Below are 22677 nucleotides of genomic sequence, written 5' to 3' on the forward strand. Positions count from 1 at the left end.
CTCTGTATATGTGCATGTATATAAAGAGAGTTTTAATTTTAAAAAGTATACAATCTACAAAAAAAGGTATCTAAAGTCCAGGATGAGGGTTCAGCCTAGCTAGTTTAATTGCTTTGTGAACATATAATTTCAGTACTTTCCACTTGTTGGCACGGCTTGCTCCTTGCTGCTCCGAGGGATGAGACGTTGCTCTGCTGTTAACACTGGCTCTCCCAGTGGTCAGAGTGTTTGCTGTATAAGCGTGAGGACCTGTGGGGGTTTGAATGAAAGTGGCCCCCACAGGTTCACAGGGAGTGGAACTTCTAGGAGGTGTGGCCTTGCTGGAGAAATGTGTCCCTAGCGGTGGGCTTTGAGGTTTCAGAAGCTCAAGCCAGACCGTGCTGCCTGCAGATCCCGAGCTAAAACTCTGAGCTACCTCCCCAGCACCGTGTCTGCCTGTGTGCTGCCTTGCTTTCTGCCATGCGGAAATGGACTGAACCTCTGAACTGTACGCCAGCCCCGATTAAATGCTTTCCTTCATAAGAGTTGCCCTGGTCATGGTGTCTCTTGACGGCAATAGAAACCCTGACTAAGGCGGGGCCTGAGACTAAATTCCGCATACAAATTCCAGCATCCACGTAAAAACCAAGTGTGGTGGGGAGCACCTGGAGCCTCCGGTGGAGCCGAGGCAGGCTGACCGTGGAGCGGACGGACCAGCTAGCTATGACCGATGAAAGGGTGAGCCTTGGTTCAGTGAGAGACCCTTTCTCAAGGGAATTAGATAGAGAAAAGAGAGGAACTCATTGATGTCTTCCTCCGGCCTCTGTGTTTTCATGTCCATGTGTATGCACTCACATGCTCACGGCATGCAACACACTCACACACATTCACACACACTCACATACACACATGGGTGGAGTGCAACACACACTCACACATACACACATACATGCATGGGTGGAGTGCACACACTCACATACACACGGATGGAGTGCAACACACACTCACACACACATACACACATGGGAGTGCACACACATATATACATGGATGGCGTGCACACACACATACATGCATGGGTGGAGTGCACACACACATATATACATGGGTGGAGTGCACATGCACTCACATACACACGGGCAGAGTGCAACACACTCTCACACAATACTCACATACACACAAGGGGTGGAGAGTGACGGAGGAAGACACCAAATGCTGTCTAGCCTCCACACAAATGTGCTCCTGTGCATACACATGCTCACACACGTGCATGCACATATATACAATAAATAAATATAAAAACAAAAGCAAAGAAGGCAATGCAGCTGAAGGCAGAGCTCAATTTCCTAGGAATAGACTGAGCCCCCACCCCTTCCCAAAGTTAGCTACAATTCCTAAGTTGCATAATCGGGAAAAGTAATTTCTCCAATCATCAATAAGAAAAACAGAAGTTCCAAGCAAATAAATTGAAAAGGCAACTCTAAAAAGGAGAAGTGTAAGTGGCCAGAAAACACACGAAATGTTCTCAATATTCCTTATTTAGTAGCCACCAGGGAACTGAAAGTCAGAGCCGTGGGTTTCCATCTCACTCTCCTCAGAACAGCTCGCACTAGGCAAACAACACAGGGCTGGAGGGCTGGAGGGCTGGAGGACTGGAGGGCTGGAGGGCTGGAGGGCTGGAGGGCTGGAGGGCTGGAGGGCTGGAGGGCTGGAGGGCTGGAGGGCTGGAGGGCTGGAGGGCTGGAGGGCTGGAGGGCTGGAGGGCTGGAGGGCTGGAGGGCTGGAGGGCTGGCTCAGAGGTCGGTAGCTCTTCCTGCTCTTCCAGAGGGAGAGAGGGAGGGAGGGAGAGAGGGAGGGAAGGAGGGAGGGAGGGAGGGAGGAAGGAAGGAAGGAAGGAAGGAAGGAAGGAAGGAAGGAAGGAAGGAAGGAAATGTCCTATGTCTGTACTGCATGGAGGCATTTTCTCAGCTGAGGCTCCTTCCTCTCTGATGATTTTAGCTTCTGTCAAGTTGACATAAAACTAGCCAGTACATAGATGGAATTGAAGATCATGAAAAACAAAACCAGCGGGACTCAGATGAAAATTTTATGTGTTTTCTTTTATTCAAAGAACCTATTTTTAAGCATCCATATGTATATGTCTTAGTTAGGGTTTCTAATGCTGCAACAAAACACCATGAGCAAAAAGCAAGGAGGGGAGGAAAGGGTTTATTAGGCTTACACTTCAGCATTGCTGTTCATCCCTGAAGGAAGTCAGGACAGGGACTCAGACAGGGAAGGATCCCAGTGGTAGAGACCATGGAGGGGGGCTGCTTACTGGCTTGTTTCCCATGACTTACTCAGCCTGCTTTCTTATAGAAGCCAGGACCAGCAGCAGGGATGGCTCCACCTGGGCCTTCCCGCATTGATCACTAAATGAGAAAATGCCTTACGACTGGATTTCAAGGAGGCATTTCCACAACGTGGTTCCTTCCTCTGATGATTCTAGCTTGTGTAAAACTGACACACAAAACCAGCCAGAACACATATGTTGTTAGAAGTACAGCGTACATACACGTATGTCATGGAAGTACAGTGTATACACACGTATGTCATGGAAGTATTTAGGGCTATTTAAGGCGGGGAAGGGGATCAGGATGAGGTAAGAAAGGGTAATGGGGTGAATGTGAGTAAGGTCTCTGACATTCATGTATGAAAATGTCATAAGAAACCCAGCATTTTGAATGTCAATTAAAAATAAATTAGTGCCCATCAAAATTCCAGCAAAATTCTTCAAAGACCTCAAAAGAATGGTACTCAACTTCATTTGGAAAAGCAAAGAAACCCAGGATAGCAAAAATAATCCTGGGCAATAAAAGAACTCCTGGAGGCATCACAATCCCTGACATCAAACTCTACTACAGAGCTACAGTACTGAAAACAGCCTGGTACTGGCATAAGAACAGACAGGAGGACCAATGGGATCGAATCAAAGACCCGGAGATCAATCCACACATCTTCAAATACCTGATATTTGATAAAGAAGCAAAAATATCAAATGGAAAAAAGAAAGCATATTTAACAAGTGGTGCTGGCATAACTGGATATCAACATGTAGAAAAATGAAAATAGACCCATATCTACCACCATGCACAAAACTCAAGTCCAAATGGATCAAAGACCTCAATATAAAGCCAGCCACACTGAACCTCAGAGAAGAGAAAGCGGGAAGTGCATTTGAACACATTGGCACAGGGAACCACTTCCAAAATAGAACCTCAGCAGCACAGACACTGAAAGAAACAATTAATTGATGGAGGAGGGTTATCTGTCTATTGTGTTATTTTCATTGGTCAATAAAGAGACTGCCTTGGCCCCTTGATAGGACAGAAAATTAGGTAGGCGGAGAAAACAAAACAAATGCTGGGAAGAGGGCTATGAGGCAGACGCCATGGAGCCAGCCACCAGGTCAGACATGCTGAATCTTTTCCCGTAAGCCACCACCTCGAGGTGCTACACAGATTATTAAAAATGGGTTAATATCAAGATATGAGAGTTAGTCAGTAACTAACTCTCTAGAGATAATGGGCCAGGCAGTGTTTAAATGAATACAATTTGTGTGTTATTATTTCTGGGACTAAGCTAGCCGTGCGGGAGCCGGGTGAGGCAAAAAGCAGGCCTGCCCGCAGCCCCTCACTACAATTAATAAATGGGACCTCCTGAAACTTAAAAGCTTCTGTAAGCAAAGGACATGGTCAACAAGACAAAACAACAACCTCCAGAATGGGAAAAGATCTTCACTAACCCCACATCAGACAGAAGTCTGATCTCCAAAATATACAAAGAACTCAAGAAATTGAACACCAAAAGATCACATAATCCAATAAAAAAAAATGGAGTACAGACCTAAACAGAGAACTCTCAACAGAGGTATCTAAAATGGCTGAAAGACACTCAAGGAAATGTTCAACATCCTTAGTCATCAGAGAAATGCAAATCAAAACAACTCTGAGATTCCATCTTACACCTGTAAGACTGGCCAAGATCAAAAACACTGATGACAACTTATGCTGGAGAGGTTGTGGGGAAAAGGGAACACTCCTGCATTGCTGGTGGGAATGTAAGCTGGTACAACCCCTTTGGATGTCAGTGTGGCAACTTCTCAGAAAATTAGGAAACAACCTTCCTCAAGACCCAGCAATACCACTTTTGGGTATATATCCAAAGGATGATCAATCATGCCACAAAGACATGTGCTCAACTATGTTCATAGTAGCTTTGTTTGTCATAGTCAGAACCTGAAAACAACATAAATACCCCTCGACAAAAGAATGGATAAGAAAAATGTGGTACATTTACACAATGGAGTACTACACAGCAGAAAAACATAACGACAGCTTGAATTTTGAGGAAAATGGATGGAACTAGAAAACATTGTTTTGAGTGAGGTAACCCAGACACAGAAAGACAATTATCACAGGTACTCACTCATAGGTGGTTTTGAAACATAAAGCAAAGAAAGCCAGCCTACAAACCACAATCCCAGAGAACTTAGACAACAATGAGGACACTAAGAGAGACTTACATAGATCTAATCTACATGGGAAGTAGAAAAAGACAAGATCTCCTGAGTAAATTGGGAGCACTGGGACATTGTGGGAGGGTTGAAATGGGGAGGGAAGCAGAGAAAAACGTAGAGCTCAATAAATATCAATAAAAATATATATTAAAAATTAATTAAAAATAAAATAAAATTAGGTGGGACTGGAGAGATGGCTCAGTGATTAAGAGCTCATGGCACTCTTGCAGAGGACCTGAGTTCAGTTCCCAGCATCCACCTCACATGGCTCTGTCTTCACCTCCAGCTCCAGGGCATCAGTTGCCTCCTGCTGGCCTCTGTGGGTACTCACACAAATAGGTGCATACATATATGCAGACACACATACAGGAAAATAAAGTAAGTAGTAAATGCTAAAAAAAATAAATAAGTAAAATTAGGGTTGTCATAGTCCACTGTGGGTGGAGTCATTCCTGGGCTGATAGTCCTGGGTTTTCTAAGAAAGCGGGCTGAGAGGGCTGGAGAGATGGTTCAGTGGTTAAGAGCACTGGTTACTCTTGTACTCTTGCAAAGGACCCAGGTTCAATTCCCAGAATCCACATGGCAGCTCACAACTGTCTGTAACTCCAGTTTCTAGGGACCCAACACCCTCACACAGACATACATGTAGGCAAAACAATTTACAGAAAAAAAAGTATTTTTTTCCCTGAGATATGTTGCTCTGTGTAACAGTCCTGGTTGTCCTGGAACTCACTTTGTAGACCAGGGTGGCCTTGAACTCACAGAGAACCACCTGCCTCTGCTTCCGGAGTGCTGGAATTAAAGGCGTGTATTACCAACTCCAGCTAATAATCTTTTTTTTTTTTTAAAGAAAGAAAGCAGTCTGAGCGAGTCACAATGAGCAAGGCAGTAAGCAGCACTCTCCGTGACCTCTGCATCAGCCCCTGCCTCCAGGTTCCTGCCCTTTCTTCCTTTGATGACAAATATGGAAGTGTAAGCTAAATACACTTTCCTCCCCAACTTGATTTTGGCTACAGTGTTTTAACACAGCAATAGAAACCCTAACTAAGACGCTAGGCAAACACTTTACCAACCAAACCACATCCTCAGTCCTAACTCCTAAGTAATTTCAAGGCCAGTGGAAGACACTTACATATTCAGGAAGCCATGGGAATTGCCAGGCTGCCATATTTGCCTGGGAAATTGTGTCTCAGAACAGGAGTGATCTAATGAAAACAGTTGCATGTCTCCTAGGCAACTGGCAGTATGCTTTTATGCTGTGGGCGGTGTAGCCTCTAGACTTGTGTTTCCCCTTTTGGGCTCTTGAAGGTTTGGACATGGTTTTCTGGTCTTCCCCTGTGGCTCACCTTATCTACTCGGCTGTGATTTTTCCATTGCTCCGGTGTCCTCGCTCAGCCAAGAGCCATTGTGGTCACAGCCTGGGGGAAACCTGCTCAGAAAGCCAGCCTGTGAACTGACCTGCCTTTTCCTCTGCTGTGCTTTGAAAGTAAGATAGTCTCCCCCGCCCCCACACTCTCCCCACCCCGGCGCGAGTGTTTGAACATAGAGTATCTGGCTGGTGGTAGTTTGGCGATATGTGGGAAGCCTTTGGGAGGGAGGGAAGGCCTAACTGGGGGAAGAAGGTTAATGGAGAGTGGAGCCTTCCAGATCACAGTGGGGATCCATTTCCTCTCCTGTCTTTGCTTTGTGATATTCCAAGACATGGATAAGAACCCACTGTTCTTCCAGAAGACCCAAGTTCAGCTCCTGGAACCCATCTCAGTAGGCTTACAACTTTCCGTAACTCCAGCTCCAGAGGACCCGACTCTTTCTTCTGGCCATAACAGGCAACTACACTCATATGCACACCCACAAAGATGTACACATACACATAATTTAAAATAATAAAAATAAAAGTCGCCAGGCGTGGTGGGGCATACCTTTAATCCCAGTACTTGGGAGGCAGAGGAGGTGGATAGATCTCTGGGAGTTTGATGCCAACTTGGTCTATGTAGTAAGTTCCAGGCTAGCCAGGGCTATATAGTGAGCCCCTGTCTCAAAACAACCAAGATGAGTCTTTAAAGTTCTTATTTCCAAACATAGGTACACTGAGGGGTTATTGCTTCAACATACGGATTTGGGGGATGGGAACACACCAGTCTATGATCCAAGGGACATAAGGCAGGAAGCCTGGACAAGTGAGCAGTCTGTTCCATCCCTGTGACCATGACAACAGAAGAATTTTAGAAGGGTATCCATGGCAGCAGAAGTTCAAATGGCTGACCAGACCTTGGGAAACATCCCAGATGGAGGGCTCTGGGACATCCATACAAAAGCCAGATCCCAGCCAGCAACCTGGAGGGTATGGAGCGGGGAATTTAACCGCAGGGGACGGGCAACTGGGAATGGAATAGGGCCCAGGGGGCTGACATGATGGGTATGCTCAGGCTTGGGATTGGATCTCCTGGACCAAAACTAAGAATAATGAAAGAGAAGTGGACAGCCTCAAAGCCCTGGTCATAGCATTGTGCTATGTACAGGGCAGAGAAGACAGATTCCTGCAGAAACCCTTTGACGGACTCGCCCACAACTTGGAGGGATTCTGACTCGTAAAAGTAACACAGTGATCACTAACCATAGGACAGCCACAGACAGAACCTATACATTAATCAGATTTTTATAGGTTTTATTTTTCATGTGCATTGCTTTGTTTTGACTGTGTATATATATCTGTTTGAGGGTGTCGGATCCCTGGAACTGGAGTTACAGACGGTTGTGAGCTGCCATGTGGTTGCTGGGAATTGAACCTGGGTCTTCTGCAAGAGCAGCCGGTGATTTTAACCACCGAGCCATCTCTCCAGCCCCTGGAAGATTATTTTTTAAAGAGCAGACTGGGCTCAGACTCTGAGATCTGCCTACCTCTGCCTCCAGAGTGCTGGGATTAAAGGGGTTTGCCTAGCTGAATTTTTAGAAGGATTTAAGAATATGGTTATGGGGGCTGGAGAGATGGCTCAGCAGTTAAGAGCACTGCCTGCTCTTCCAAAGGTCCCGAGTTCAATTCCCAGCAACCACATGGTGGTTCACAACCATCTGTAATGAGATCTGGTGCCCTCCTCTGGCCTGCAGGCATACAGACAGACAGAATACTGAGAATGTTGTATATATAATAAATAAATAAATCTTTAAAAAAAAAGAATATGGTTACATGTATAGCTACCCTGAGCTGGGATGGATTAGGTAATGAACTCACTGTTATTGGAAGTCATCAAAATAACCCAGATGACTAGAAGGGAGGTGGTTTGAAAAGGGTTGAATCTGGGCGTGGAAAGATGGCTCACTGATTAATAGCAAGAACTGTTCTTGCAGAAGACCCAAGTTCAGTTCCCAGTACTCACTTTGGGTGGCTCAGGACTTCAGGAGACCCAGACTTTCTTCTAGTCTCCACAGGCACCTGTGCTCCCAAGCTCATACCACCTCTCCACAAATATGTACATAATTACAAATTTAAAATAAACCCTTTATTTATTTAAAGAGTTAAATGATATATAATATCCTTTTCCAAAATATATTTGGACGTCCTCCTCAGGACGCTAAGGCAGGAGGATCACAAATTTGGGCTACATAGATAGACTTTATCTTAAAAAAATAAAATACAATAAAGTAAAAGCTGGGTGATAATGGCTTACACCTTTATTCCCAGCACTTGGGAGTCAGAAGCAGGGGAATCTCTGTGAGTTTGTGGCTAGCATGGTCTACAAAGTGGGTTCTAGAACAACTAGGGAGTTTACACACAGAAACTCTGTCTCAAAAAACCAAACAACAACAATAAAAAATAAATAAATAAATGAAACGGAAAACTAAGGTGAGGGGTTAGAAAGATGGGTCAACAGTTAAGAACATTTATTCTCTCAGGGGATCCGAATTCATGTTTCAGGAGCCATGTCGGTGGCTTAAAACCATCTGTAATTCTAAGTCCTGGGAATCCAGTGCCTCTTCTGGCCTCCTTTTCTCTCTGTTTTCAACTAGAAAATTCTCTGGAATGTTCTTCAGGTACTACACAACCTCATAGAAGACAAGACAAGAGGAACTCAGGAGGCGTCTATGAAGAGCCCAGGTCAATGGACCATGAAGACCTTCCCTTTGAGTTCCATTGTTCTCCTGGCCTTCTTCCTCAGTGTCCACCTTGGAGCTGCCACTGGTACGTAGCTGGTACCCCTCCCCCCTTTTCCCCTGGAAGCTCCTCCTGCAAAGGACAGCCTCAAGGTCATTTCTCCTTGTGTTGTTTAGATGGCAGTGAAGCAACCCTCCACTCAATTCAGCAACCCTGCTGCCTCAATTTCAACCACAAGATGCTCCCGTGGAACTGGGTGTACTCTTACGAGCTCGCCAAAGACAGCTGTCTCCAAAAGGTCGTGATGTGAGTGTTAGGTGCTGCTGCATCAGCCGCATCATCGGGCAGGGACTGGGTGGATGTCCACAGTGACAGACTGGACACCAGGATGGGGATCTGGGACACAAGTATCTCAGTTTTGTTTCTTGTGTCTGGGATAAAATACTTGGATGAAAGCAACTTAAGGGAGAAATTCCAGGTAACAGTCTGTTCTAGCTGGCTTTATGTGGCTATGTTAAATACCATGGCCAAAAGTAAATACCATGACCAAAAGTAACTTGCTGCTGGACGGTGATGGTGCACGCCTTTGGCAGAGGCAGGAGGATCTCTATGAGTTCAAGGCCAGCCTGGTCTACAAGGGCTAGTTCCAGGACAGGCTCCAAAGCTACTGAGAAATACTGTCTCCAAAAAAAAAAAAGCAAGTTGGGGAGGAGAGGGTTTATTTCAAATCACACCCCATCATGGAGGGAAGTCAGATCTTGAGGTAGAATATGAAAGAACACTGTTTGATGAGTTTGCTCTGCGGTCATGGTCTCTGCTAGCTTTCTAATAGTCCAGGCCCACCTGCTAACGAAGCTGCTGTCTAGGGAATGACACCACCGATAGTTGGCTGGGTTCTCCCACATCAATCATTGATGAAGACAGTTGTTTACAGATGTGGCCATCGATCAATCTTATTGAGATAATTCTTTAGTTGAGGTTTTTCAGATGACCCCAGGCTAGGACGACATTGACAGCTGAGGCTAAGAAGCAGTCCGTCATTGCTGGAAAGACAAGGTAGCAAAATCTTGAAGTAGCTAGTCAACTAGTCATAATTATTTTCACAGTCAAGAGCAGAGAACAGTGAATTGATGCATGCACGACAAAGCTCAGCTTGGTTTCTCCTCTCTTATACAGTTCAGAGTCCTCTGTCTGAAGAATGGTGCCTCCCACAGTGGGCAAGTCTTCCCACCTCAATGAATATATGCAAGATAGCCCCCCAGACATGTCCGCAGGCCAACTTAATCTAGATAATCTTTCATTGAGACTCCTTTCTAGATGAGTTTAGATTTTAAGTTTAAAATAAAAACTAACCACCAAGATAGGTTAGAGCCCTCTCTCTGCAGAAACACATGTGTCTCTGAGAGAGTTAGATCCTGACTTCCAGACCATAGAGCAGGCCGTGCTTTGAGAGCTGGGTATAAAAGCACAAGAAGAACATGGTGGTGTAATTTTTAATCCCATCGCTCAGGAGACTGGGGTGGAAGGATCGTGAATTTGAGGCCTTTTAGTAAGGCTACATAGTAAGACCTTGTCTTTAAAAAAAAAAAAAAAGAATTATGAATTGGTGGCAACCAAACCTAATCATTTGAGTTTGCTCTCCTAGCTCTCTGTGATGGAGAGAGAAAGTCAAATCCCTGCAAACTGTCCTCTGACTTCCATATATGCACTGTAGTAAATGTGTTCTTCCCCTCCACAACAAATAAATAACACTTAATTTAAAAGTACATATAAAAAAGGAATGAAGTGGCGTGCTCATATGGGGTTCCTTTCTGCCCTCTAAAATTCATCATGCTGAGCTGTAGTGTAACTCAGTGGTCAAGCATTTATTTAATGTTATAAAGCTCTGGATTATACTTCAACACACACACACACACGAAAGATTAAAACTGTTTAGGCTATAGTTCTCTAGTCTAGGAATATGCTGAAGGCTATTAACCAACAAGTACTCACATTTTAAGTTTATTTATTTATTTACCTTACTAGGAATTGAAGTTAGGGCTTTCTACATGGTAGGAAAATACACTACCACTGAGTCACCCTCCACCAAAGCCCCTTACTGAAGAATTCCAAGCAGGAACTCTATCACAGAGTCACACCCCAGCCCCTCACTGGGAAATTCCAGGCAGGAGCTCTACAGCTAAGCTATAGTAGCATCATCCCTAGTCATACCAAAAGTGTGCTTACAGAGTGTGTGAACTGTGTCTCAATAAAGCTGTTATGTTTAAAGGAAAGCTAGGGTCACAGTATAGTTATTGCCTGGCAACTAGACTTTCTGAAACATGAGTCCTGGGGTCTGCAGGCCTGAGAGCGCGTAGATTCCATGGGAAATGGAGAGAGAAGCAGAATCAGCAGAAGATGGGACAGGAACAGAGTGTAGCAGTTGTGTTGAACAGGGGAGAACGCTTCGTTATACTAACTCACCCTCCTCTTTCATAGCTTCATAAGCCAAGGACGTTGACCTTCACGTCTTATCTCTTTCCTACAGATTCACTACAAAACGAGGTCAGAAAGTCTGTGTCCAACCACAGGCCAAGTGGGTGCAGAGATACATTTCTCTGTTGAATGCTCAGAAGCACCTGTGACTCTACTGGACTTTTAGCCGAAAGACTCTTGGCTCCTTTGCCCTCACAGAACCTGATGGATTCATTTATAGTGTTCGTGGTCCTGGTGGAAGGAGGACATGGTTTTTATTGAAGGTTTTTAAAATAAAGATTTGATTTTACTAGGACTGGCAAGGTAGCTCAGTGAGTAAAGACACTTACCACCAAGACTGACGACCTGAGTTCAATCCCTGGGACCCATGTGATGGAAAAAGGGAACCAACTGTTGAAAGTTGCCCTCTGACCTCTGTGTGTGCATCATGGTACATGCATAGGTACAGAGGGAGAGTGGGAGAGAGGGAGAGAGAGAGAGAGAGAGAGAGAGAGAGAGAGAGAGAGAGAGAGAGAGAAAGAGAGAGAATAAATAAATATAATTTTAGAAAGATTTGACTGTCAAGGAATAGTAGCATACACCTTTAATACTGGCACCCAGAAGACAGAGACAGGCAGATCTCTTTGAATTTGAGATCAATCTGGTTTATATAATGAGTTCCAGGCCTTCCAGGACTACAAAATAAGACCCTGTCTCAAGTTGTTGATGATGATGATTTAGAGAATGAACTAGGAAGATAAATTTTTCTCCTCCAGATGTGCATACACGGGCACAAATACCTGCACACATAGATGCATACAACACACATAGGGTCTCTCAATCAAACGTAGAGCTTACAGATAGGGCTTGCTCTTGGTATACCCTGTATTCACTTTCTATGCCTGGAATCCTAGGCAGGCCACCGTGCCCACCTGGAATTACGTGAATGCAACAACGAAAACAGTAATAAAAATGAACCAGCAGAAAACAAAATGCGAACACTTTAAAAATACTCTCAGTTCCTTGAATCACGAATATGGGACAGCTTTCCATTCATTTGTGTTTTGTTCAGTGTCCTTTACTAGCAGTGAATAATGGTCACTCTCACTGGTCTTTAAGGGAGTACTTACTGGTCAAGATCCGAGTTCTTATCTGATGTATCTGAGTTCCAGGGAAACAGGTATTGAAATAAGGATTTACATATAATATGTTCTGGATTTGATTCAGAAGAAATCAGGATTAGGAGCAAAAGGCAAGAAAGGAAAAGTAATAAGTGTGTGTGAACAAGCAAGTTATGGGAGGTGGAGGCAGAAGGACCAAGGGTTTAAGGCTATATTACCAATTCAAAGACAGTCTGGACGACACTAGACCCAGTGTCAAAAACCCAAAGTCAAATCAAACCAAAAATTATGCCTGAGTATGGGCTTTACTGGTACAGTGCTTGGCCAGCATGCAGGAAGCCTCGTTCTGTTTCCCAAATCGAATACAATGGATATGGTGACTGGTGCACCTAGGGAAATAGAGGCAGGAGGATCAAGAGTTCAAGGTCATGGGGGCTGGAGAGGTGGCTTAGCAATTATGAGTGCTTGCTCTTGTTTGGTTTAATCTTAAGAAAAGCCACTCTGCCTATGCAAATAACTCCAATTAAACCAGATTAAACCAAATTAAAATGCCCATGTTTACTAAATGTAGCACTCTCAGGTAACACGACAGCATGGTGTGGGGAGCCCACCCAAACCCTGGACACCAAGTGTTGCTAAATAGTCTGTGGGAGTGGTCCTTACCCTCCCCCGGGAGGGGTCAGCACTTGGCAGGCTGGGAGTTGGAGTCCAGACCAACACAACTCCCAGGCCAGGGACTGGAGTGACACTTCCAATCATTCATCCCAGACTCCTTGGATATAGGGGTGTTAGAGGGCTAGGGTCTCACTTTCAATCAAACCCTTTCAATCAGCCCTTGCAGAGAACCCTCTCAGTCCCCACATGGTGGCTCCCAATCATCTGTAACTCAGGTTCCAGGAGATCTGATGTCCTCTTCTGACCTCTGTCAGCACCAGGCATGCATGTGGTGAACGTGCATAGAACACACAAGCAAAACAATCATATACATAATCAAAACAAACTTAAGTGGAAAGGAGTTCAAAGTCATCCTCAGCTACCTAGAGAATCTGAGGCCATGACACCTTGAAAAACTGAATAACTGGAAAACAAACCAGAGGGCCCAGAGATGTGGCTCATCAGTTAAGAGCATGTACTGCTCTTCCAGAGGATCTGAGCTCAGATTCCAGAACCCACGAGCAGTGGACGGCAGTGAATGCAGAAATTCACAGCTGGTCAGAGTGCAGAGAATAAACACCAGTGAAATGACGGGTCACCAACGCACCCTCTGTAATGGTCTGTTCTTTCTCTTTAAGAGACAAGCCCCCCCATCCCCCCACCCCCAACCCACTCCCCCACCCCCACCCCCCCCCCCACCCCCCCGTCTGCTGAGACAGGCTGATCTTCCTTCAGCTTCCAGCCTGAGTTCTCTCTCTTTTCTGGCTCCCTCTTGGAGAGACAACTTCAGTCTCCTCTCTGTCTCTCTCTCTCTCTCTCTCTCTCGCTCTCTATCTATCTATCTATCTATCTCTATCTCTCTCTGCTTCTCTGCTCTCCTCCCCTTCTCCCTTCCCTTCCATAACCACTAAATAAATGTCCAACCTCACTCTGCATGATGTACCTGTCTGTCTGTCTCTCGCCTGCCCACTGCAGCCACATGGCTTGCCACCAGGGACCAGCCACCTTTGGATGTTCTCGTGCCCTGGCCCTGCCTAGGATTGGCTGCTCTTGGGACCCGCTGCCCACTGCCTGTCGGGGATCCCGCAGCAATTTTTAATAATTCATTACATTGGTGCGGCAAGACTCGGGAGGCTCTCCCGCCCCAATGCTCTCTCCCAAGGATGGGATCCTGAACCAGATATTGTTTTTTCACAACCACATGTTCCATATGCCTGAGTGAGATTTCTACAGCGTGATTTCTACTCACACCACCGGCTTCAATTGGTAAGTTTCTCCCATTCTGTTATGGTTGCTTCTCTTAACTAAAATTGTGCTTGGACTGACCCGGGGTCAGTCCGCCCTTGTTAGCGCTGCACACTCTGTGTGGTGCATTATACTGGGGGCCCAGGGTCCCTCAGATTCTTTCTCTTTTTTTTCTATTTCTTTTCTTTTTATTCCCTCGCCATAAAAGGCCACTCAGAGTGGCCTCTGGCCTCAACCACTGGTCTTGCCATGTTCGTGCTGATTTGCACCCCTCCTATAGGGGAAGACGTCCCATTCTAGGCCTTGTGGTGTTGCCGCTTCACAGGTTTTCACAATTTCAGCTCTGGGTAACAAGCCATCCCTGTCTATCCTCGTGAGGTGGACGCCTTTTAGAGGCCCTAAAACCACAGGCCATAATACCCTACTTCTCCAGCTCCCACCCTCACTCCGCCGGTGTCCCGCCAGCTCCACTTTTATGGAGGCTTTCTGACTACTGTCAGCGGGAGGTTTATAACTACGGTCAGTGCACAGGCAAGGACCCTGCCATGGTTACTGCTGCCAACGTGATTGGTCAGATCCACGAGGCAGCTTTTTTTTCAATTCCAGCCTTTTGCTCCCCTCTGCAGCTTGGGGCATGGCGGCTCAGCCACAGGGAAGATCATGCCTCTAGGTCTCTCTTACTAAACTTAAAAGCCCTGCAGCTCAAATATTGTAGCTTTCTCATACACCACGTGACTGCTGTCATTTTGATTGGGATCAGGTGACTTTGCCACCATCTTGGTTGAGAGCCAGGTCAGGTGACCAGGTTCCACCATCTTTACTGAGATATTCCCTGCCTGGTTCCCCAGTGTTAACTCTGTTACATGGGTGACCTTATTGTCATCTTAACTGAGAGCCAGGTCAGGTGACCAGGTTCTCCCATCTTTACTGAAGTATACCCTGCCTTGTCCCCCAATTTACTTATGTTTTTTTTTTCTTTCACTAAATTCCTCTTGTTGATTCTATTGCATGTGTGTTTTGTGCAGTGGCATGCCTTTGTTAGAGCCCACCAAGAGCATCCACTTTCCTCAATTCCTGTTCACTCTCTGTGTGTTCATACATGTAACTTAAATGCACCTATGCTTATTGCTTATTACATCTCTTTTCAGACTACAAAACCAATAAGTTTCATGTTTCAAACTGGTATGTACTTTTAAGTCTCTTACAAAAATACTTTATATTTAATCCAACCCTCATTTAAAATATATTAAGCTGTTCTCTACTATTGTCAGTTCTGCCATTAACCTTCTATTGCAGGCAGTTTTTTCTTCTTTCTTTCTTTTTATGAGTGTAAATCTCACCTGTTCAGTTAAGAGCCAGTACAGTCAAGCTCAGACCCAGCCTTCCAGCAGATTCTATACTGTAGTGATACCGGATAAACAGCCCTCAACTACTCAGAGATCTGGGGAATATGATATTTAAATATTTAATTATTAAAAAACTTCACAACAAAAAGAGACAGGTTGGCTCTCTATTTCCTCCAAAGATGGCAGAAGACAAATGGGCACAGAACAATGTCCATCTGTAATTTGTTGCAACTGCCAAATGCTGACCACTGGGAAAAACTGCCTTTCATCTAAACTAAAGATCTCCAGACGTGGACAGAATTGCTGGAATCGACAGCCTAGCTGCTCAGGCCAAGGTAGGCTTGTCTTCCTACAGATTTCTTAGCCCACAGGATCTTCTGGAGCCTGGCAGGCCCTATGCTAAATGGCAAAAGGCAAATGCGACCCTCTGCGACCATGGAGGACCCTGAAGAATAGCTCTGGGTGCCAACCAAGTAAGTTCTCTGTCATTTTCTTAATCAGTAACTCAAGTAAAATTTTATCCTTCTCAAAGATCTCTGATGCAGTTTGACAGCGGAGAGGTTTTGTCAGTTTAAAAGGACAACCTCACCAAACAAATTTCAATAAAATACAAATACAAGACCTGTAAGTTATGAAAGTGTGAGGACAAATACAAGTTATCAGATTTCTCTCTCATGCTGCCTTCCATAGTCTTAAAAATAGTTTTCATTGTACAAAAATGTCACAGTCATTCTGACATAAATATGCTACTGTTTATGTAATGTATATGTCTAAAATTTCTGTTTTCACAAACCCAGAGAATTCTTGTGAGTTCCAGGGAGCCAAATTGAAGGATCCACCTTAAACAGGTCAGATACACCCCCCTCAATTCCCTGGTCCTAAAATTTTTTTCCCTTAATTTAACTTTGTCCTCTTTTCTGCTAATACCTTAAACAGGTGTAAGAGACACCAGACATTTCCATACTACAAACACCAGACAGGAGCAAAGAGACCAGCTATGCCAGGATGTAGCCAGCACCCAGCCTTCTCAGGTTCCCCCCAAGACGATGCCCACAAATAAGCAGGAAGAAGTCTTGAGAATCCACCGCCCCAATTGCTTTAACCTGTGTTGCCTAACCTCCCGATTTTTATTATAAAAAAGAGATGGGAATGTAATGGTCTGTTCTGTCTCTTTAAGAGACAAGCCATGTGCACACCCTCCCCGTGTGCTGAGACAGGCTGATCTTCAGCTCCCAGCCTGAGTTCTCTCTCTTTTCCATCTTCCTCTTGGAGAGGCAGCTTTGGTCTCTCCCTTCTCTCTCTCTCTCTCTCTCTCTCTCTCTCTCTCTCTCTCTCTCTCTCTCTCTCTCTCCCTCTCTGTTCTTCTCCTCTTCTCCCTTCCCTTCCATAACCACTTAATAAATATCCAGCCTCACTCAGCATGGTGTGTCTATCCGTCTGACTCTCACCCACCTGCCACACGGCTTCCCGCCGGGGACCAGCCACCTTCGGAGACCTACTGTGCTGGCTACTCTCGGGACCCCCTGCCCACTGCCTGCCACTGCCACCGGGGATTCCAGAACAAACTACTCGGGGATCCGCAGCAATTTTTAATAATCCACCACACCCTCTATAGCATAACCCCGCCCCAAAGGTCAGGGACCCTTGTGGGAGAGGAAGCAGAAAGATTCTAAGAGCCAGAGATGGGAAGGTCTGGATTGAAAACAGCATCTTCTAGATATGGCGGAACCAAGGCACACAGGAGCTCACGTCACAGCAGCTGTGGTTGCTGGCACCCCGGGGAGAACCATTTTATCACCAAGTGGGAAGAGGTCCAAAACCTCCGACCCTAACTGAGGACCTATGAACAGTTGACGGCTACTTTGGGTCATAATCAGTATTAATTCTCAAAGAAACCTGGGACAAGTGTCCCTTAGTACCTGTGGCTCCTTCCCAGCACTTTCCACGCCCTCCCCCCCATCCTAAACCCCTCCTTCCCCCAGGCTGGGCTTCTCTTTCCTATATAAATTCAGTTATTTTGGCTGTGTAGTCTCTTGGCCTCTGGGTCCCCGTCTGGCTCTGCTCCTGGATCTCTCTTGGTCTGCTTGCCCCTCCCCCAGCTCTCCCCTCCTGCTTTCCCCTCTACTCTCTCTCTCTTTTCTCTCATGGCCATGTCCAGTCTGGTCTCTTCCAGATGCCTCTGGCTGTTTTCTCCCTCACATCGACAAGAAACTTCCTCTTCCACCATACCTTGGAGCTGTGGGTCAGGACTGGTAAGTGTATCACATGTGGAATTAGAGTTCAAAGCTGATGTTGCTGGCACACCCATCAACCCACATTATAGGATGAATCTGAAACGCCCCCCATGGGCTGTGTGACCAGCAGCCTCACACTCTTGCATTCATGCCTTCCCTGCCGTGATGGGCTATCTTGCCTCTGTCATGGCGGGTTTGTCTTTGTCATGAACCCAAACCATCCATCCTCCCTCCCTCCCTTCCTCACTCCTTCCCCTCCATGGCTTTTGTCAGCTATTTCGTCAAAGCAAGAAGAAAAGTAACTAAGAAACCTCTCAATGAAACAAGCAAAAGTCAGGCAATGAGGTACCCAGTCAGACAGATGGACTCAGGTCTCAGTAGACACGCCAATGTCCAGAATATGAAACAGTTTGGGATTTAGGAGCCAAGGGTTAGTGCCAGACATACTGGGGCACCCTTGTCATCCCAGCACTAGGGTGGTAGAGACAGAAGGATCAGAAGCCCAAGGTCATTCTCTGCTACCTAGCGAATTTGAGACCCGGCTACATGAGACCCTGCCCCCGACCCAAACCCAAGAATGGGTTGAATATAGCTAGTTCCCTAGAGAACCGATAGATCTTTCTTTCTGCCTTCCACCCCCCTGCTCCATTTGGTAACGACATTGTCTCCTCCATTAGGAATCCATTAGTTCAGCGGCGGCCGGGCTGAGGAGTCCATTAAGGCTCCCTTGGGTGTAAGCAGGCATTTATTCAGTGCATTAGAGTGGAGACAGGGCTGGAGGGGAGGCCCTTTGGGCTGGCTTGGCAGCTGCCTTCCCATGATGCAGTGTATTGCTGCCTCATTCATTTCAACCAACAAAGCCAGGAGGCTTGAATGGGGGAGTCCCTACATCTGCATGCCCCCTTTCTCCTGCCGATATACTACAAAACAATTGTGTCTTCGTGGATAAGCAGCTTCCTATGATTCTCTTTGGTTTTTGGTGTTTTTATTTATTTTTTTTTTGAAACAACTTCTCACTTTTTAGCTCTGGCTGTCTTAGAATCCACCATACAGAATAGATAGAATAGGCTGGACCCTAACTTGTAAAAGTCTCCTGCCTCTACCCCCCCAGTTCTGGGATGGCAGGTGTATGCCACCACGCCTATTTTATGTGGTCCTGGACGTGGAACCCTTTAATGATGCTAAGCAACCATTGTATCACTGATGCCTCCAGCCAGTTTTCATTTGTTTCTTTTTGGTGTGTATCTGTGTGCTCATGCGTGCACACACAAGCAGAGGCCACAGAAGGATGTTGGGTGTCCTGCTCCATCACTCTCCGTCTTATTCTTTTGAGGCAGGGTCTCTCATTGGCCTTGGAGCTCAGCTGGCAGCCAGCAAGTCCTAGTGACCTTCCTGCCTTTATCTTCCATAAAGCTGGGATTACAGGAGTCCCCAGCACACACATGAAGAAGCTGGGGCAGTAGTGCATGTCTGTAATCGTTACCCTGAGGAGGTGGAAACCGGGGTCCTTAAGACTTCCTGGTGAGATAGTTTGGCCAACTCAGCAAGCTCTGTGTTGTGTGGAGATCCTGTATCAAACAAAAGTAAGGTGGAGATTGACCAAGGAAGAAGTTCCTACATGGACACACATGTGCTTGCACGCGCGCGCACGCATACACACACACACACACACACACACACACACACACACACACACACACACACATATATCTCATAGCACAGTCCCTGAACTATAGTATTTAGCTCAGCGTGGATCTGCACACCTGTACCCGGTACTAGAAGCTGAGGCAGGGTAGTGGGTCCAAGGCCATTTTTGGCCATATAGTAAGACACTTTCTTTAAAAACAAAAATCCCCGGGCAGTGGTGGTACACATCTTTAATCCCAGCACTCAGGAGGCAGAGGCAGGTGGATCTCTGTGAGTTCAAGGCCAGCCTGGTCTACACAAGCTAGTTCTAGGACAAACTCCAAAGTTACAGAGTAACCCTATCTCGAAAACAAAATAATAATAATAAAATAAAGTAAGTATATAAAAATAGAAAACAAAGCTAAGCATGGTGGTGCACACATTTGATCTCAGCACTTGGGAGGCAAAAGCTGGTAGATTTGTTAATTAAGGCTGGCCTGGTCTACAGAGTGAGTTCCAGGCCAGAGAGAGCCACACAGTGAACCCCCCACTCTGTCTCTGTCTCTCTCTCCCTCTCTATCACACACACAAGAAAAACAACAAAAATATAGGTTTGCACAAGACTGAACTTGTCAATAGTCATGGGTGGGCAGAGATTATGGGAGGGCCTATCCCTCCATGCTAAACTATTGGCTACTGATAAAACCTGGGGGAGGTTTAAACAAGATGGTAAGAACCACCCTGAGTGAGCAGCATTGTTCTATGGGCTGGGGTTTGGGAAAGAATAAAAAGGAGAAAGGAGCCAGATGTGGTGCACACCTTGAATCCCAGGCAGATCTACACAACAAGTTCCAGGCCAGCCAGGAGCCACACATTGAGAGCCTGTTTCCAAATGGGGGAAGGGAGCTGGATATGGTATCTTGTATCTGAAATTCTAGCACTTGGGAAGTAGAGGCAGAGGACAGGGATTCTAGGTCATCCTTGGCTAGCCAGTTTGAGGCCAGCCTAGGCTACGTGAGACCTACCTCCAAGTATAAAATAGATAAATAAATAAATGAGAAGAGAAAGCGAAGTGAACCCTGGTGTTTATCTCTCTCTGCTCCCTGACTTCAAGACTAATGCCACCAGCTGCCCCCACGCTCCTGCAACCACCCCCGCCTATGACAGCCTGTAGCCCTTCACACTGTGAGCCAGATAAACCCTTCTTTCTTCCTGTGATGCCTACTCTTGGTTGTCCACTTGACTACATCTGGAATTAATTGAAAACCCACATTGCTGGGCACACCTGTGAGGGAAGTAGAAAGACCATCCTGAGATCCAGGTCATTGGACATCAGAAGACCAGCCCTAAAGCTGGTCACGCCTCCTTGAGGCAGCCTACCTGAAGGACAAGGAAGAATCCCTGGCTCTTTGCCTGCTTCTCCTCCACTCTTGACTCACAGGCATCAGAACCTACTGCTTCAGAATTCCAGTGGACACTGAAGACAGGCTGAGAGCCAGTCTTGTGAACTGAGCAACTACTGGATTCTTGGCTTTCCACTGTGAGACAGCCATTGTTGGATTAGCTGGACCACAGCCTACAAGCCACTCTAATAAAACGTGTGTGTGTGTGCCTGAGTGTGTGTGTGTATGTATGTATGTGTGTGTGCATGTTTGTATGTGTATATGTACTTGATGTTATATGTACATGCGTATACAGTCATTCTATCAGTTCGGCTCCTCCAGAGAACCCTGATTAATACACTTCTTTAATTGCCTTTTGCCTTTGTCAGGTCTTCCACTACAGCAAAAGAAAAAGTTACAAATTCAGGAAGCAGTTGAGGGTAGATGAGGTCATAGGGCTGGACTTCATGTCGTGGTATGAGTGGTTTTCCAAGAAAAGATCTTGGTTTGAGCTAGCATGCTGACCCTCAGTGTGGTGCCACGTGCCAGTTTGAAATGGATCAGGAAGACCCTCATCAGAGCCAGTACTTTACAGCGGGCATCTCAGCCTCCGGACCTGGGAGGGACAAACTGTGCTTTCTCCATTGCACAGCCTCTGGTATTCTGTTCTATAAGCAGAAAACCCACTAAGGTAGATCCATTACCATATCATTTTTTTTTAAGATTATGTGCACAGTGTTCTACCTGCATGTACACCTGTAGGTCAGAAGAGGACACCAGATCTCGTTACAGATGGCTGTGAGTCACCGTGTGGGTGCTGGGCGTTGAACTCAGGACCTCTGGAAGCGCAGCCAGTGCTCTTCACCACTGAGCCACCTCTCTCCAGCCCCATAACATCATTTCTTTTAATCTGCTAGGTGACTGAGGTGGCAAGGGCTTACATACCCACTTCACAGGTGAGAACGTTGGGAGTCAGAGATGCTTTGTCCAGAGACATGACTCTAAGACTGGCCCTCAGGTTAGCCATTCCAAAGTCTGCTGTCACCACTTGGGCAGCGTCACTCATCAGAGGAGCACATGGCCAGCTACCCTGTGGGCACTCAGCTCTGGGAAGGTTCCAGACTTGACGTCTTCCTTGCCTGCTACCAAGGCCTGAAGCCCTTTTAAGAAAAGACAAAATCAGTCAACCATGGTGGGGCACATTCACGAGCCCAGTAATTGGGAACTGAGGCCAGAGAGCTGTGAGATCACGGACAACTTGGACTACAGACCGAGACCCTGTAAAAGCGGAGAAAGAGGTCAGTGTCACCGGCCACGGTGAAGCCAGAAGTAGCTAACCACTGCCACCTACTGGCCACTTTTTATAAGAACACTTGTTAAGATAGGTGTGGTTCGATCCTTTTCCCGGCAATCCCAGCATTTACCAGGCTGAGGCAGGACGATCGCCCCGCACTTTTATGAACATATTTTCTAGCCCAGTTTTGTGACTCTGCACTCCCCCACCTCAGCTGTACGAGTAGTTGTCGCGGTGTACCTGGACCACTAGGACCTATTTCCTGAAATTTTTTCCTTTTGTTTTTAAAATTACAGTTATTGGCCAGATATTGGTGCACACCTTTACTCCCATCACTAGGGAGGCAGAGGCAAGTGGATCTTTGTGAATTGGAGGCCAGCCTGGTCTACAGAGCGAGTTCCAGGGCAGCCAGGGCTACATAAAGAAAACCTACCGTCCAGCCCCAGCCACTGGTTAAAAGACAGAGGATGTCCAAAAATGGCCAGAGATCTGCAGTTGCAGAAGCAGGTGGGGGGCGAGGGGGTGGGGAGAAGCTATATAAACAACCCACAAAGAGTTGGCCTCGCCATGGAGCAGCGAATGCTTGTGGGGAGTCCACACAAATATTCATTCACTGGGATGCTGGACCTGTTTCTGTGTGGCCCAGTCTGGCTTGGTCCTGGAGCTGGGGGCTGGGGAGTCGCTCTAGGTTAGC

General features: G+C 46.2%; 1 protein-coding gene across 2 annotated transcripts; it reads left to right on the forward strand.

Moving 5' to 3' along the window:
• The first annotated feature begins 5796 nt into the window (after positions 1-5796).
• Positions 5797-11397, forward strand: Ccl26 (C-C motif chemokine ligand 26). Of its 2 annotated transcripts, none has more exons than XM_048434018.3 (4): positions 5797-6023; positions 8567-8714; positions 8804-8933; positions 11155-11397. In XM_048434018.3, exons 2-4 carry the CDS (start codon positions 8618-8620, stop codon positions 11249-11251), a joined length of 324 nt encoding a protein of 107 aa, XP_048289975.1. In that variant the 5' UTR covers positions 5797-6023; positions 8567-8617; the 3' UTR covers positions 11252-11397. The 2 variants fall into 2 exon arrangements, with proteins under 2 accessions (XP_048289975.1, XP_048289973.1); XM_048434016.3 differs by lacking the exon at positions 5797-6023 and adding an exon at positions 6773-6878.
• Positions 11398-22677: the final 11280 nt, after the last annotated feature.

Source organism: Myodes glareolus, chromosome 2 (assembly GCF_982192425.1).
Source record: "Myodes glareolus chromosome 2, mMyoGla1.1, whole genome shotgun sequence".
Taxonomy (NCBI): Eukaryota; Metazoa; Chordata; class Mammalia; order Rodentia; family Cricetidae; genus Myodes; species Myodes glareolus.